Here is a 15956-nt window from a genome sequence, read left to right as displayed (position 1 = left end):
TCGCTTTCAGCACACAACCATCTTATGGCGTCACCTCAAATTAAGAGTCCCATTAAAAATTAGTCACATGCGCAAGACCTTGCAAATAAATCAGCCCGATTCCCAAAGGCACGTCGAATTCCTATTAACGATCCCCACTGAGCGGGTAAACAGCAATCCGAAGCAACTTCTAGCGGTTCACTCATGAGAAGTATCAAATTCCAGATGTAGCTCAGAGACAGAAATGGAAGAGCCATGCATTTCTCTCTCTTCTGCCACTCGAGAGAAGGATGCAGCATAACTTTCGTCTGGTCTGCTGCCCGCGCACAAAGCGTCAGAGTATACCCTAAAAAATGAATTAATTTATTAGTTTTCTTGGACGATTCCTCAAGAAACCCATCTCCCCATGAAGTCATTTCACATGGAGAAGAACTCCAAGGCCTCTTCAATAAAGAAATAGTTAAACTACAACTAGTGGGGAAGAGACAGGCTAGAAACTAGGGCACCGTCTCAATCGTCCCTTCTCTTGTTCTTAGAGATCAATTTGTACACCTCTTCCCCTACTTTTCCTCTATCTCCCCCTGGTCATCATCCTCTTCCTCCTGCTCAAGCCAGGGCGATGTCCTCGAGTGAACCAGAGAGAACGCGGTGGAGTCCCAAGCCAGAGCAGATCCTCATACTTGAGTCCATATTCAACAGCGGGATGGTTAATCCAACGAAGACAGAGACTGTTAAAATAAGGAGTCTACTGGAAAATTATGGGCCCGTTGGCGATGCCAACGTTTTTTACTGGTTTCAGAATCGCCGTTCTAGATCTCGCCGCCGACAGCGACTGATGCAAGCCTCAATGGTTAGTGCATCGGCCAACCAATCATCTGCCATGACTACTGCTTCTTCAACAGATAACTCTCCCGCTGGATCTGGTTTTTCTCCCGTGCTTCTCAACGGTGCTGGCGAAGATGACGTCCTTCTTACTTCTAGACCATGGCCATCGTTTCTTGATTCAGTTCAGCATGTCTCTTGTGAACCCCTCCTTTATAACTCTACCTGTCACTACCAACCTGGTGAGTTCGTTGTTAGATGTTGACCGGACTTTGATAAATTGTTTTTGGCACATCGAGTGATCCTTGGTTTTCGTTGACAAAATACATTTTAGATCCAGTAAGGTTGATCAGATACAAATGAGGGGGTCTAATATGAGGTAAATATCGTAGCTATGGATAAACTAACGTATTTTTCATTTGACCACTATGCAAATAATGGGTATCCACGAAGGTTGCAAATCATACTTACCCGGATTCTAAACTTGTGTCCTTTGTTCTTGGCATACAAACGTCCCCTCGGTTTCAATGAAAAAATTTGATAGGTTACGAGTTTTTCTCCTTTACTATGATGGCAATGATCTATCAAGATTGCATCCATAATATTTATTTTTCGGACTCCCCGGCTGAATTAGTCGATTAGCTTCTTCATCTGATTTTGGACTGCACGACTAATTTTCTTCTCTTTTTCATCCATCTCTCTCTTTTTCTCTAACTTTCTCTTAACTCTTCGTCTCTGGTTAACTCATTCCATAACTCTTGGTTAAGTTTCGGGATAAAACCACCAATTGTGATTTCGCTGGTGAAATATGTAGGTTTCATGACGATCTTCATTAACGGAATCCCTTTAGATGTCCCGAGAGGGCCATTCGATGTAGGGGATATTTTCGGGCCGCAATTCCTGCTCGTGCACTCCTCCGGTGAGCCAGTGCCCATGACAGAACTCGGGATCGTTTTCCAGGGCTTGCATGCTGGTGAAAACTATTTTCTGGTAAGTTCGTGTCTTAAAATATGTTTTTATTTAACTCTCTTCTATTATCCTCGTGGCATCCATATCATCATCTTCATCCTGATCCAGTCATTTATGCGTACGTTCGGTCTACTTTTGTAAGAATAAGACAATTTCAGGTGCCCAGACTTGCGTAAAGACCCTGATCGACAATGGATAGGAGATCAAAGGTTTTCAATTCAGGGCCCTGATAGCAGGATGGAACAAAAAGGGAAAAAGATTATATCTTAATTTGTCACCGTCTCTATAAGAGAAAAATATGATATTAGATGAATACATTTATCTGCACGGGGAGTGTAGAATTACCGATGCGCTCTTGTGTGTACCTGTCCTTTACGTTTGTTTGTTGGAAGAAGAGCAGTATAAATAACTGGGATTAAATAATTCATAAGAAAAGCCGAGTGTGAACCTCTTTTTCTTTATTTCTTCCGATTTTATTGTCGATCCCAGCCTCATACATCTCTTTTTGCCTAACTCAATCTCTCTGGGGAGTTCTATTTTGCAGAAGCTCTGTTTTAAATTCTCTAAAATCTCAGCCCTTCACTATCACGCAGATAGTTAGATAGTTAGCCTATTGACAATCACGCAGCCCTATCTAGTAAGGCAGTTGCTTCTTCCTGCAAATCTTCAACGCTTTACTTTCATATGAAGGATGTGGTTGTAGTGGAGTTTGCTTTCTCTTACTATAGGGTCCGCATATCTTTCCTCTCTCTCCCCCTCTCCTGATTTTAAACTTCTTTGAAAGGGTTCCGCAAGTTAACTAAAGCCTATTCCTCTATAACTGGGCATTCTTTCTGTGGAACTCCTGTGAGCGTTCTAGAAACTTCCGAAAGCCCCATAGTTTGAATTTTTGGCGCATTACAGTAGCCCTTCTGAGGAAGGTCTCTTGGAGTCAAACAAAAGGATCCAAATTTCAGACAATTTTTCTTCCTTTTGTGATCATTTTACCAGTGTGAACATCCATTCCATTGACCCAAGAAACTGAAGCAACAAAACGACGTTTCAAATAAATGCAGCCCACTGTTTCTGGCCATGCAAGGCCCCACGTCATCCTGATCCGAGGCAACTCCGCCAAGTGTTCTAGAACTTTGTGCGTCACAAATAGGCAAAAACTTCTTAATCCTGTCCATTTGCAATAATTCTTTTTGAATCCTCATAAATGACTTAATTAACTCACGGCATGTGTTGGAATCTAACTGTCCTGGGGATTTTGACAGATTAAAATGAAAAAGATTACGCCTTCAAGAACTATTCGTTATTTGAAAAACTTCACAATAGCATGACAAATTATTTCGACTCGCAAAAATTTCCGGTATAAAAAGCAGGAAAAAGGATGATATTCTCTGCGAGAACGATGATAATCATCGGAAATACATGAGGGATAATTTCAGGGGTCTCATTCACTTTGCTTATTCTAAAATATCAATCGATAACTTCTGAGGAAAAAATGGTGCGGGAGTCCAAAAGAAAAGGCCTGTAACAATAATTTAATAAAATGATGAAATTAGTATGTGTGGCAGCGGATGCGAGAACCACCGCCGCCCATGGACAGAATCACGACACCGAATCTTGAATCAGCGTCGGCTTTCATCTTTCGGTGGCCACGTGCTGCTGTTGGGCACATCTACTTTTAACCTAACTCTCATTCATCAGGGATGTTCTTCTCTCTCATTCTCTCTCTAGCTTCTTGATTAGGGTTTTCTACCCTAACAGTGGCACAGAGGTGTTGACCTTGGAGACGTCTTGAGCAAAGCTTTGGCTGGTGTTCATGGGGGCGCCAACCTTTCTCCATATCGTGTTGCTTTTTCTTGTCATTTCCGACGTCTCTATCTGCATCGCTTCCGGATCGCGGGGTACGTTCGCTTTTTTTCTTCTCTTCGTTTTCTTTTTTTCCAAGGGGAATAGTTCATAATTCTCTCCTTTTGACTCACGCACACCAATTCATTTATCCACCTATCTCCCAGGAAGACTCATGTCGAAAGAGCACGGACGACAAGAGGTAAACACAGCAGAACAGGTGCCTCTCTCTTCTCTCTCTTCCTCTCTCTCTCTCTCTCTCTCTCTCTCTCTCTCTCTCTCTCTCTCTTTCTCTCTCTCTCTCTAAAACGGCTCCGGCGTTAAAAGCAGTAGAAAGATAGATATTGTGAATAGGGAAGTAGATCCGAATGAAAAAACAAAAAGTAGAGAACATCCATAAGGGTCTCACTCTTTCTCACAAATGGAACACTCGAATCTCTAACTATAAACAATAGATAATCTAGGAATTTCTTACATGCATACCAATGCGCCTATATAATCAAGAGAAAGATTTAGATGAGGAGGCATTTAATCTCACTATTAAGTCATACACGACCTTTCCCCCTCTCTATCTCTGCTAAGTGATATTGTCATTTGCCAAAAACGACTGAAAACGAGTCCCATTCAACAATTTCAGGTTCATTAAATGATGTCAAACCATTTGACTAATTATCTGGACATCACAAATGGAACGAAAACACATGAGAATTGAAGAAAACAGTTATCTGATTTAGTCTGATGCAGGGGAACTTTGGGAGGATGGACTCGGAGGGAAATGACTACCCGGGTTCCGGAGCCAACCCAAGCCATGATCCGAGGATCCCCAGAGGCGGTTAATCCCGATTTCTCCTGTCTTTGAATCACCCTTTTTCCCTCTGTGATTTACCAACGTTATCTCCGCGTCTCATCCAGAGTAGGTTTTGAAATCTGCCATAAATGGTCTCGAAGTATTGCTCACCAGACGCTGGCACTTGGTTTTCAGATCTGGTCAATTTTAAGACATGCACTGTAGCCTCCAAATGTGATTTTCTACCTTAAACGCTGTTCCCAAGTTATCATTAGTGCGTGGAATAGTTCATGTATCCATCGCTCGCACTTTGAATATCATAAATAAATTTAGATAAGAATAGCAAAATAACTAGCTTTGATGGAAAGAGAGAGTTTTGCATTTCTACCCTGTCCATGGGAAAAAAAGAAGGAAAATCGAGTCTGGATTAATATCTTCTCACTGGACTAAACACGCGCCATAGCTGACGATTAACATGATACAATAAGGATTATGAGCAAACTCCATGTTGTTGAAAAACGATTTCTGCGATTGAAAAATAAGTAATTATTAAATAACTTTAGGATTTTGTATGGACCTTCGAATGACCGTGTTGCTCTTACTAAACAATCCCAAAGCGTGGATATTTTTCCAATGCTTAAGCAATAAACAAGAAGTAATCAAGAAAGTAAAAAAAATGCTTAATCCAAGAAATGCGAAAGGTTTGTGCCCTCAAGAGGTTCATGTGCCTGTCCTGGCCAACTACTGTTGGGCCGTGTTTCGAATATATAGTTTGTCTTTATTTTTCACTCATTCTATAGGAAGTGTTTTGCACTCAAGAGGACTGTATTACCCATCCTTAGTGCCATCAGGGCAATCACGTTGTAGGCTTATTTCTTCTCTGATGCTAGGGTATACACCTTGAGGGCTGCATTTCTGATGGTTACACTTCACATGTTCAAGACCCACAAAAGTCCCCCTCATCATTTTTGTTTTGTTGAGACATTAGTTGCCTAGATTGACTTTTCGTTATTTACACCTACCTATTTTTTATGACAACATTAGATCAGCAAATGTGCCAATCATTAAGCTACATCCAATGATCGGTACGTGCGCTGGAAGTGAAGGGATTTTATATCTAACTGCGTAAAATGCATCAATGAGTGTAATAATATCAGGAATAATGAAAAAATATAAAATTTCCTTAACATGAAATAATCCATTAATTTATATGATATAACATGCGAATAAGACTTAATATCCATCGCAGCTATGAGTGACCCACATAATGTCAGTGGGTGAATTCACTTGTTATCATATTCCCTCTGATGTAACACGGTAACGCCGGGATCGACGGCTCGTGTTACGTCACAATGAGATACACGATGCGTGTTCAACTATGTAATGAATGCGCGTTTTTAGAGTACTCCTCCGGAGCGAAGAGGACGGGCCGACGATGGGACGACAATCCAGGGTATTCTAAGAGACGAGTAGATCAGGGTCGACTCCAAGTGACCCGCAGGAACACTCGACAAGCACGACGCGAAGGCGTGTGACTGCCCACGTGAGTTCACTTTCAACGGATATGGTCTGACCGTCTATCTCAAAGGGACCTATCACTCAACGATGGTGGCTAGCCTATCACAGATGTCACGGACAAGCGGCAAGGGAATACGATAGCGGAAGACAGTACTGGAGAAAGTAATGTTACTGTAAATGTAGAATGGGAAATCGAAAGAGAACCTGGTGCTAGGAATTCCTGGTAACAGTGAATCTGACGAGTAGTTGTGAGAATCGTCCCAAGTCCGACAGGTCGAGCAGTCAGGACCCTGGCGGCAGCAACACAGGGCTGGCTTCCAAGATCTAGATAATCACTGGCGCTTGGCAGGAGACGGACGGTCATCCACAACGCGACGACGGCGCTGGTCGATGCGGAGGAGGGCCGGTCAACCGTCACGCGAGCGCGCAGGGAGGTCGTCGCTGGCCGCGATTAATGCACGCGCGTGAGGGCGCGGAGAAAGATGCGCGCGGTGGCAACCTGCGTCGCGAGCAGCAATGAGGAAGGTAGATGAGCGTGCGGCCTGTGGCGGCGGCGTCAGGCGCTCGGGGCCGCGGGCTGTGGCGCGCCGCGACTGGCGGTCTTACAAAGGAGCAGATGAGGGACGCAGCAACGACGCGCTATCGTGGCGCGTGATGGAGGCCGAGGCACACAGATGGCGGTGACGGCAAACCAGGTGATCACGGCAGCCGAGCCAGAGGCGCTCGCGCAACAGGGAGGCTGGCCGGACCCGGGTTAGAGAAGGTTGTCGAGCTTGTTAGTCGGGGATGCCGTTGGCACGACGATGACAGACGTCGCCTGTAGTAGACGGGGAAAGTCGGGGAGGGACTTCCCGCGAGAGTTTGGGCGGGCAGCGGTCGTGATTAACACCAGGATGGCCGACAGAGGAGCGACTCGCGTTCGCAAGAGGGCAACAGTGGAATCGAATTAAGGAGGACCGGTGGCGGAGGAGTTCCGCGCCTGCGGGTGGTAGCAACGCCCGGAGAGAGACCTCGGACACTGGCGGCCGAGAGCTCAAGGTCGGCGAGGAGACCGCGCGCGGACAGGGATCACCGGAGATTGGCAGGCATCCAGAAGGTGACGGATCGGGAGCGAGGCAGCAGAGGAGAGGCGCGGGCGCAACTGCTCGTTACCGGCGGGATCGTCCGTTGGCTGGCGGGCTGTGGCAACTCAGGTCCTTCCGAAGGAAGCTGGATGGTTCCTCCTCCAGAAGCTGAACGGGCGTGCTGGAGGAACCATCCAGCTTTTTTTTTTGACTCAACGAAGAAAAATTAACTTAGACATTTCAAAACAGAGGTAGATTTCTCAAAAGGCCCGTCTTGTCCTTGGGCATGCCTCCCCTTTATATAGGGGGGGGGGGGAAGGGTGCCAAGAGACTACGACTAGAGGAGGGGTGCGTCGCGTGACGTGGCCCTCCTCGTTACACGATAATTCAAAATAAAAAAATGCAAAGACGGGATCGGTTCGATAGGCGACCCGATCCGACAGTACCATAAGACGAGTAATAGTGAACTTACTTGGAATACTTGAATGCTGGGTCTCGTGCATCGGCACGAGCGGCTCGGCGTGGTCGAACATGCTCCGTGTCCATGTCGGCGTCGTCGCGATGGTCCCCCATCACCCTCTTACTTACATCAGTGCTGCACCCTTAATAATGGTCCCTAGTTTCTTAAACTCACCATTTTATCCATGAAAAGAAAAGGCATGTGAAAAACAAGTGTTATGAATATCAATTACATGCTAAGATCATAAACACAACATGACAATTCAAACTCAAATATTTTCAGATATGTCATAATTACCTCCTTTGGATTGGTGAGAGTTATTGAGGTGAGAGAGAAGTTGTCCCTATATCTAGGTGTGGCAGTGATTGTTACGTTTCCTAATTCCCTCTAAGCATGGCCAAACACACATCTCTCATAATGAGGTAAGTCTCTCCTGGGTAGTGCTTCAGCTCAGTCACAAACCTCCGTCCTAGCTGAGGTTAGAAGAGAGACATTTTAACTTCCAACTTCAAGCAAAATATGGAAATGTGATTGAAATAAGATATAGGTAATGAAGATGAATTGTATAAGTGTATACAATAGTTTCTGGACGGGGAGAAGGAAAGAGGGATCAAAAGATAGGTGATACGATGAATGATGAATGACTCCTGGAGATTTATGTCAGTTTGCACACCTAACTCTGAGATTTGCAACACAACGATCACGATAGAGAGAATTACAGAGATTCATGATGGTGTATGGGGTTGCATCACTATTTTTGTTCATACATCCAATGTGCGCAGTAGAGAAGAGAAGAAAAAGCTCACGAAGAAACAATGCAGAAAAACATTGGTGTCCTACTAAAGAAAAATATATCATTTTTTTGGAAAAGCCAAAAACAAACATGGACAGTATTCACGATTAAATTGCAAAATAACTAAATATGGTGGTGCAGCATACTGATAATCAAGTCCGGTTAAAAATTAGGAAAACAAGATAGACCAATGGTACTAAGAGGATGACGACTGAAAATAGATAGAGGGGGTATTAAGGACTATATATCGTCAAGGTATAATAGAAAGGGAGAGAGGACTTGGAAGCTGGCTTTCGCAGTGACATAGTAATGTCTTAGAAAACAATTTTTTTGAGGTCAGAGATCTAGATATGAAGTAGATGAATTTGGGCAGCCAAGAGGAAGGAATTATATGCTTAAAGACTTGGAGAAATGCCTACTTTCTAACACATAATATAATAGTAAGATTTTAAATCAGGACTGGTCATTGAAAAAGCGGTAAAGTTGGATGTCTAATAGTTCATGTACTACTTCATGAATTGAGCCACAGTCTGGCAATTATTTGATTTTCCTTTCTCATAAACACCCCACATTGTAGCTTGACAATCTTGTCTCTCACTTCATCAATAATATGTTTGTGCCATGACTTTAGAATACCATCCATCTGATAGCATAGTCATGATGTTCTCTAAGAGCATAATTTGCATACAAATGGAATTAAGATTTAAAATTAAAAGACTTTCCTAAAGTAACAATAGGAATAAATATTTAATAAAAAAGATGATGTCGGACGTCATCAATGGCGTTGTCTGATGGGTAATTCACTAAGTGAATGTAACTTCATGAATGCAAGTGACCTGGGCAGAGTGTACGTGCAGGTCCAACTTGTGGGAATTGCCGAGTTCCAAGCTCCAGGGCGGGTGGCCGATGACGATGACAGTGGCCTACTAACCCTTGTCGGAGTGACGACGGCGACTAGGGCGCCGAATGGAATTAATTTCGTAGGGGCTCACACGTAACAGAGGCGCTCGACCCGCATCTAGGGAAATACTCAATTCGTAATTTTCTCGTTGTTTTCTCTTACCTAATTCTATCCTGAGCGCAGTGGAGTGCAGCCGAAAATATACTATAAGGCATAATATAACCGGCGAGCAAGGGAACGACATACCTCATTGGTAGTGGCATTCGTCGTCGGCTTCTTCGTTAATGTTGGAGCTGGCGCGGGCAGGATGAAGCAGTGAAGATCGGAGGACTTGAGGAAGAAAAGGGATAGGGCTGAACAGAAGGTGTGCAAGTAGATGTAGCACGGCGAGCTCAGTCCAGATGGTCAGGCTGCGCAAGCAGGAGGGATCATCCTCGTGAGCTGACACGGTTCGACCACCGAGCGGCAGAGTTGAAGTTAGCGTTGTGGGTCCGGTGCCGTTGGAGACGCTAGTTCAAGAGTGAGAGGCAGCTTTCAATGTGTCGCATGCAAGTAGACTCCAGATTCGTTCAATGTGGGCTTGTGGTGGATCGTGGTTGGCGTGATCTGGAGTGGGTGACGGAGTAATCCACGGTGTAAATAAGCGGTCAACGAATTGTCAGGCAGGGCAGTTGCGACCCCCCTGGACGGGACGTCTTGGGAGATGGGGAAGGATGTGCTAGTTGATTGCACGGTCGGTAGGCTTGGATTTGTGGCGGCTGATCGATGCCGCAAGGGTGTGGCTCGTCATGTGTGGAGTGAATGTACCTTTTGGTCGCGTTGACAGATAGCGGGTGGTGGAAAATCTCTTTGGCGCGAGTTGGTCAATCGACGTGAAAGGCCGTTTAAAACAGTGGATCAGCGTAGACTGACCGATGCAGGCTAGTGCATAGAATAGGTAGCCTAATCGGGCGTGACCAGGCTGTGATGACACCACAATCTTTCCCAACCCAATGTACATTCTCATTCTTCCTTCCCCCTTCCCTTCTTCTTCCTCTCCTTTTTCCTCTTCTTCTCTAAAGGTGAGACATGGACGAGTGGTAACTGCCAACAAGTGGTCCCATCATGGCCTTATATAGGGCCATGATGGGCCCCTTACAATGGGTCCAACAAGGGGGGAGTCCAATAAGAGACCCCCTTTTTACAACACAAATAAAGAAAATAATAGATAAAATGATGTGAAATTATAACGATACGAGTGGGTACAAAAACACTGTGATATGGATGCGTCACGACGAGTAGGGTGAACTCGTCGTGACTAACACAAAACAGAAATTAAAATGACTGAAAACAGATAATTAAAATGTGAACACGTGTGTGGACATGCTCTACCCAAAGTATTTAATACTAGGCTTCTTCATGGATGCTTTGGCGTGCCGGTCGGGCTGGATATGGACCTGTAGTGACGCTGATGATGACGATGACTACTCCGATGATGTTTTGTCGACGTTGTTTAGGCATGATCCATTAGAAGAGTTGTAAGCCCCACTTAGATTTGAAATAATTATACTTTGAAATAAAAAAAGTACTGATGTTGGGTCCTGAGGGTTTGATTACTTGTTTTAATTATATTTGATGTGGGGAAATATATAAGTAATTGCAAAAACTGATCAAAAACTTGAGATGCCCTGGACTTGCTCCAGGGAAGAGTTTGTCAAAGTCATTTACCTCTCCAACCTCTAGACGTATCAATGTAATTAATGTGCTGATGGATCTCCAAGTCTCATTATTCAATTCTCTTGCAAGATGTAGTAGGTCTTCTCACCGTCAAGTCTAAAAAGTGGAGTGAGTGGATTCAACACTAATAAGAAACAGGAAGTATCTACGCAACGAAAGCAAACTAGGTGTCTAGTTTCATTTCATCGTCGAATATGATTTAACAAATAAAGTTTATAATTTCTTAAACTTACTTGGTATTTAGAGTTCTGAGTAAGGTTTTCTCCATAGAAGCGGGTACTTACAGATATATTTCATCATTAAATCATATTGCAAGAGGACAAGGTGATATTTAAATAACAATGAGAAGTATACAATATATAGTTCTATAAATATCTGACCCAAGTCATATAGAGATAACAAATACAGTTAGGATATGATAAATAATAGTTGAATTATTTAGTTATCGGGGAAAAATGGTTTAATACTTCAGAATTGATAAAAAGGAGAGGATATTGATTATATTTTATAGGAACTGGATATGTATGAAAATAAAATTTATTTGTACTTCTAAAGGAATGATAGAGATTCATATATAATAGGAAACTATTTTTATTTGTACTAAGATATAAGTGGAAAGATATAGTTGCCCTTCTCTGAGTTCTAGTTTAATGTTTTGATCCTAATCAGCCTTTGAAATTGCTTATGTTATTTGACTTGAATTGAAAAAGGGAAGGGCAACTATAAAAGGAGAAGCTGAGCAAGTGGCCAAAGCCCAATGAAGAGATCGGCACTAAGACCAAACAAGGTGCACTTAAGTGGTCGTAGCCAGCTGGCTCTAGTACTCATGCAGCCGTAGTGCCAAAGGGATGGAGTAAGAAGAGCCCCAAAGGCCCAACAGTAAGCACACAATCAGTCATAGATACCATGTGTGCGGGGAAAGGGGTTTATTTTTTATCACAAAATTCGTCTGGTTTGCAATTAGAATTCTAAACTTTTTGATATGGGATGAACTAGAAATTATTTTCAGTTTTGGTCTGACTGGAGATATAGACATGGAGCTAATGAACCAGGGCAATCATCGTTGGGAGAGGGTCCAATGCTTTGGTTAAATCACAGCCATTGGTCCGTCACATACAGAGATCTTATGTAAAGTCATAAAGCCACCAATATCTACCCATGCTGGATTGCGGTTTATGGTTCAGATGGCAGCCAAATCCAACTTGATGGGTCTTGGAAGACCTCCAAAGATGACTGGTGAGATACACAACTTGTAGAGCCCCTCTTCTACCCTTAAATCATGAAATATCATAAATTTCATGAATCTTCTGTTATGGAAATCTATTGGCTTAGAATAGGTCCCTCCATGGAGTTTGAATGATCAATGGAAGTCATAACAGCTATAGGGAAGCAAGAAAATAATTTAGAGAAGCTCCAGGAAGATGCTGATTGTGCCATCCTGGAGTAAATGAGTTCAGATTCATGCAGAAGTCATTGGGTGGTAGTTGGTGCCCATGGTCTTTTCTCCTCTGCATCAGTGGAATATGGTATAAACTTATCTTGGAGAAGATTTATCATTTAAACTTAGCTGAAATCAATCTATATAGATTACATCAAATATTAGTTGAAGTTATTGAGGTAGCTTATTTAACGTATTATATTAAAAATCTAGAGATACCCTTTGGTTTTTAGATTCCTTTATTAGGAGTAACACTTGTATATATATATTATGGGTAGTAAGTGAAAGAATGAACTCTATATATATTATACGTATTAAGAAAGAAAGTAATTATAATTTTATCGAAAGCCACAATGATTAATAAAATACTACTCTTAGTAAAATATATTATTCATATTTTAATTTAGTTTAACTCGTTTTTATATTATATGTTAGATGATATCAGTAGATATATCAAGGAATAGGATATTAAGGTCTTAAAGTTAATCAATATTTTTTTATTTTTAGTTGAAGATAATAGGAATGATAAATAGGGATGAGGAATAAGAATTTTAATCATAGCTAAGAAATGATCATTTAAATAAATATAGATTAATGAAGTATATACAGTTATAGACAATATAAGAGTTATTACTAAGAGCGACAAGAGAATTTGTTTTTTAATTATTCTAGGATAATTTAAGAACTTAGTTAGACAGAGTAAGAATATGAGAAGATAGTGAGGAAAGATGAGTGTAATTCAGAGGTTACTATGTATATAATTATATTGTCAAAGGTACCTTATAGTGTTGCACTAAATATATGATAGAACATTGTAAAACCTTTTAAATGTAAATCTGTCTATATTGACCCTGTCTTTAACTAATCTACTATTCTTAATTAAGTTTACATTATTACTGCTTACAAGTTCTGTTATTATTTGATATTTATTAGAGCTTGAAAGACTGATTAGGCCCTACATCCGTCCCTCTTGTTGAACTCTTAATGTAAAAGTACAAGTGAAACTTGATATAATGTCTATCATATTGGTTTTTTGATAAAATTATTATTACTTTCTTTCTTTCACTTACTACCCATAATATATATATACAAGTGTTACTCGTAATTATAATATAAATAGTATCTTTATTAGAAAAAGATGACCTCTCACTTTCTCTGGTTCTCTCTAAAACTACTTAGTGTAACTTATCATTATATATAATCCTAATTTCTCATTACTCGAAGTAATTTTACTTACTTCCTATCCTCCATCTTTTATCTACCTCCTTATTGTCATATTAACACTTAAAGTATTATGCCAATATTGAGCCATATATTTGATGGGGGACCATCACGACGACACTGCCACGGGACGCGCTCGACCTCTCTGAGCCACTCGCGCCGACGCCCGCGACCCTGACTTTAAATACTCGTCGTAAGACTTTTATTATTTTCTGATTTTTTTTGTTCGTGATAAATATTCAGACCCCGCCAGGTGTTAGGCCTCGTCCCTCTTTCGTTTTCGTTCCGTCTCGTCGTTATGTGTAACGAGGAGGGCCATGTCATGCGACGGACCCCTCCTCCCTCTTTGGCTCTTGGCCCCCCCCCCCCCCCCCCCCCTCTCTATATAAGGGGAAGGCATGCCCCAAGAGCAGGGGGAGAGTCTTCGAAAAAATGATCTTTTCCAATGTTTTCTTCCCATTCTTCCCTTTGAGTTAAAAAAAATAGAAAGTGTTCATCTTCTACCTCTGGACCTCGCTCAGGAGTCTGTTCAACTTCCCGGTGAGTGAGACCAGCAGTTCGGGCTGTTCCTCCTCAGTTCGGTGGCCACTTCTCCTCCATCGCCATCGGGAATCTGTGATCCCCTCGGCCATCCCCTTGGTGTCCAGCGCCCCCGCCCGTCTCGCCGCGCTAGATCGGGATCCCATCTGCCGAGCCACACTGCCATAAAAACGACAGCTCGGAGCTTAGATCCTTATCCTTTGATCCCGCGGCCAGGTCGCTGTCTATACCGGCCCCTCCCGCCGAGGAGCCACCAGACTCTCATCCCCTCTCGTGCGAACCGATCCGCCGTGTGCCTGCGAGTATCATCGGACGTGCCTCACGGCTTATGGCCGTCCGCCTCGTCGTGTGCCCGTGCCGCGATCCACCTTTTACACGATCACGCGCGCAACTGCGCCCTCATTTCCCCATCGCGGGGCGACCTTCTCATTTTCCCACCGGGGAATTCTTCCGCGGATGTTGCTCGTGTCTGACTGGCTGTGATTGAGTTAATTCCCTCCGGACCCTTCCCATCGCCCTGATAGGCCTCCAGTCCCCGATCTGGTGGTGATCTTTCTCAGACACGATTACCACACCCCCCCCCCCCCCCCCCGATCTAGCTCCGGAGCTTCCTACGACGTTCGTCACCTACGGAACGTGACCAGGATTATTGCTGCCAAGGATTCACCACTACTAAGTTCTTATTTGAGCTGCCTGCAAGCGAGCGGCCAAGCCCGCAAGCCGCCGTGCCCCTTGGCCCCCTCGTCGATCGCCAACTCCTGCCGGCTTCCTGCGCCCGCGCGCGCCCCGCTGATGCTACTGCCTGTAGCCCCGGCTGTTAGATCGTGCCTCTGATGTGGATATCGTCTCGGTCGTTCATCCTTGGGGGAGAGCGATACCAGGTTCCTTCTCGCTCCCTCCCCTTTCTTTATCAGTATTATTATTTCCTTGAGTACTGTCTTTCGCTATCGTATTCCGCTGCCGCCTAGTTCCGTGACGTTGGATAGGTTAGCCACCCATTCGAGAGATGGGATTTCATTGAGATTGACGGACAGATTGTAGTCGTTGAAGGTGAACTCCTGTGGGTCGTCAAACGCCCTCACGACGAGCCCGATCGTGAGATCTTGCGGGTCACTTGGAGTCGACCCGGATCTAGTTGTACCCCTGGGGATTTTACTGAACCGTCGCCCCTCCGTCGGTTCGCCCTCGTTGCTCTAAGAGGAAATTTGAACGTGCATTCATCTTCATAATTGACACGCATCGTGCATCGCTGTGATGTAATACGAGCCGACAATCCCGGCTGTCCCATTTTACAACAATATTCCTCCTTATTACTTATTACTTACCGTATGTGTTAATCCCAAATTTTCCTTTTTTTATGATATTATTTCCTTCATACCGTCCTCCTTTTTCATCTACATTTTATCAATCTATTTCTTCTCCTTTTCTCCGGAAATGGATGAACGAAGAAGAGCTTCTACTTCGTCAGCATTGAATTATTTAATGAAGAAAACATTTCTTCCTACATTTTTACTGCCCTCACAGAAAAAGATAAAAAATAAATTAATAAAATAACAATGTTAGTTCAATAGAAAATAATGAGCACAAAAATATATATATATATATATATACCTGCCTATGGAGTTTTCAAGAATTTTCTTAGCTGACTGCGCTCTCAAATGAGGTGAGTGAAATAGCAAAAAAACCAAATAATAAGACATAGTTATCATTCCACATTGGCATCCTGAAAGTAAAAAGCAAGGATTTAATTAGTTTTTTGGTGCTTTTCAGTTGAACAAATAAAATTATATGAAATCAATACTCATTGGTTGTCTACACAGGGAGCGATGACTACCAAGCGTCTCCCTATGGAATGATGATTAGGATTTGTTACTCTTTAAGGGTAATTCAACTAAGGTGTGGGGGAAAGACA

General features: G+C 43.0%; 1 protein-coding gene and 1 long non-coding RNA gene across 7 annotated transcripts; both read left to right on the top strand.

Moving 5' to 3' along the window:
* The first annotated feature begins 460 nt into the window (after nucleotides 1-460).
* LOC144706635 (WUSCHEL-related homeobox 11-like) lies at nucleotides 461-4690 on the top strand. Of its 6 annotated transcripts, none has more exons than XR_013582289.1 (6): nucleotides 465-1043; nucleotides 1616-1791; nucleotides 3523-3662; nucleotides 3774-3808; nucleotides 4351-4438; nucleotides 4519-4690. XR_013582289.1 is itself a non-coding variant. In XM_078579632.1 (5 exons), the coding sequence occupies exons 1-5, from the start codon at nucleotides 599-601 to the stop codon at nucleotides 4383-4385; spliced, it is 813 nt and encodes a 270-aa protein (XP_078435758.1). In that variant the 5' UTR covers nucleotides 461-598; the 3' UTR covers nucleotides 4386-4690. The 6 variants fall into 6 exon arrangements, 4 of the variants coding, with proteins under 4 accessions (XP_078435758.1, XP_078435757.1, XP_078435756.1 ...); XR_013582288.1 differs by having other exon boundaries at nucleotides 466-1043; nucleotides 3774-3826; XM_078579632.1 differs by having other exon boundaries at nucleotides 461-1043; nucleotides 1652-1791; nucleotides 3774-3826; nucleotides 4351-4690.
* A 9240-nt stretch (nucleotides 4691-13930) lies between these two features.
* Nucleotides 13931-15400, top strand: LOC144707199 (uncharacterized). The gene is made up of 2 exons (XR_013582411.1): nucleotides 13931-14925; nucleotides 15086-15400. It is a non-coding gene; the product is annotated as an uncharacterized LOC144707199 (long non-coding RNA).
* Nucleotides 15401-15956: the final 556 nt, after the last annotated feature.

This window comes from Wolffia australiana, chromosome 8, assembly GCF_029677425.1.
Source record: "Wolffia australiana isolate 7733 chromosome 8, ASM2967742v1".
Lineage (NCBI taxonomy): Eukaryota > Viridiplantae > Streptophyta > Magnoliopsida > Alismatales > Araceae > Wolffia > Wolffia australiana.
This window is presented reverse-complemented; position numbering and strand designations above follow the sequence as displayed.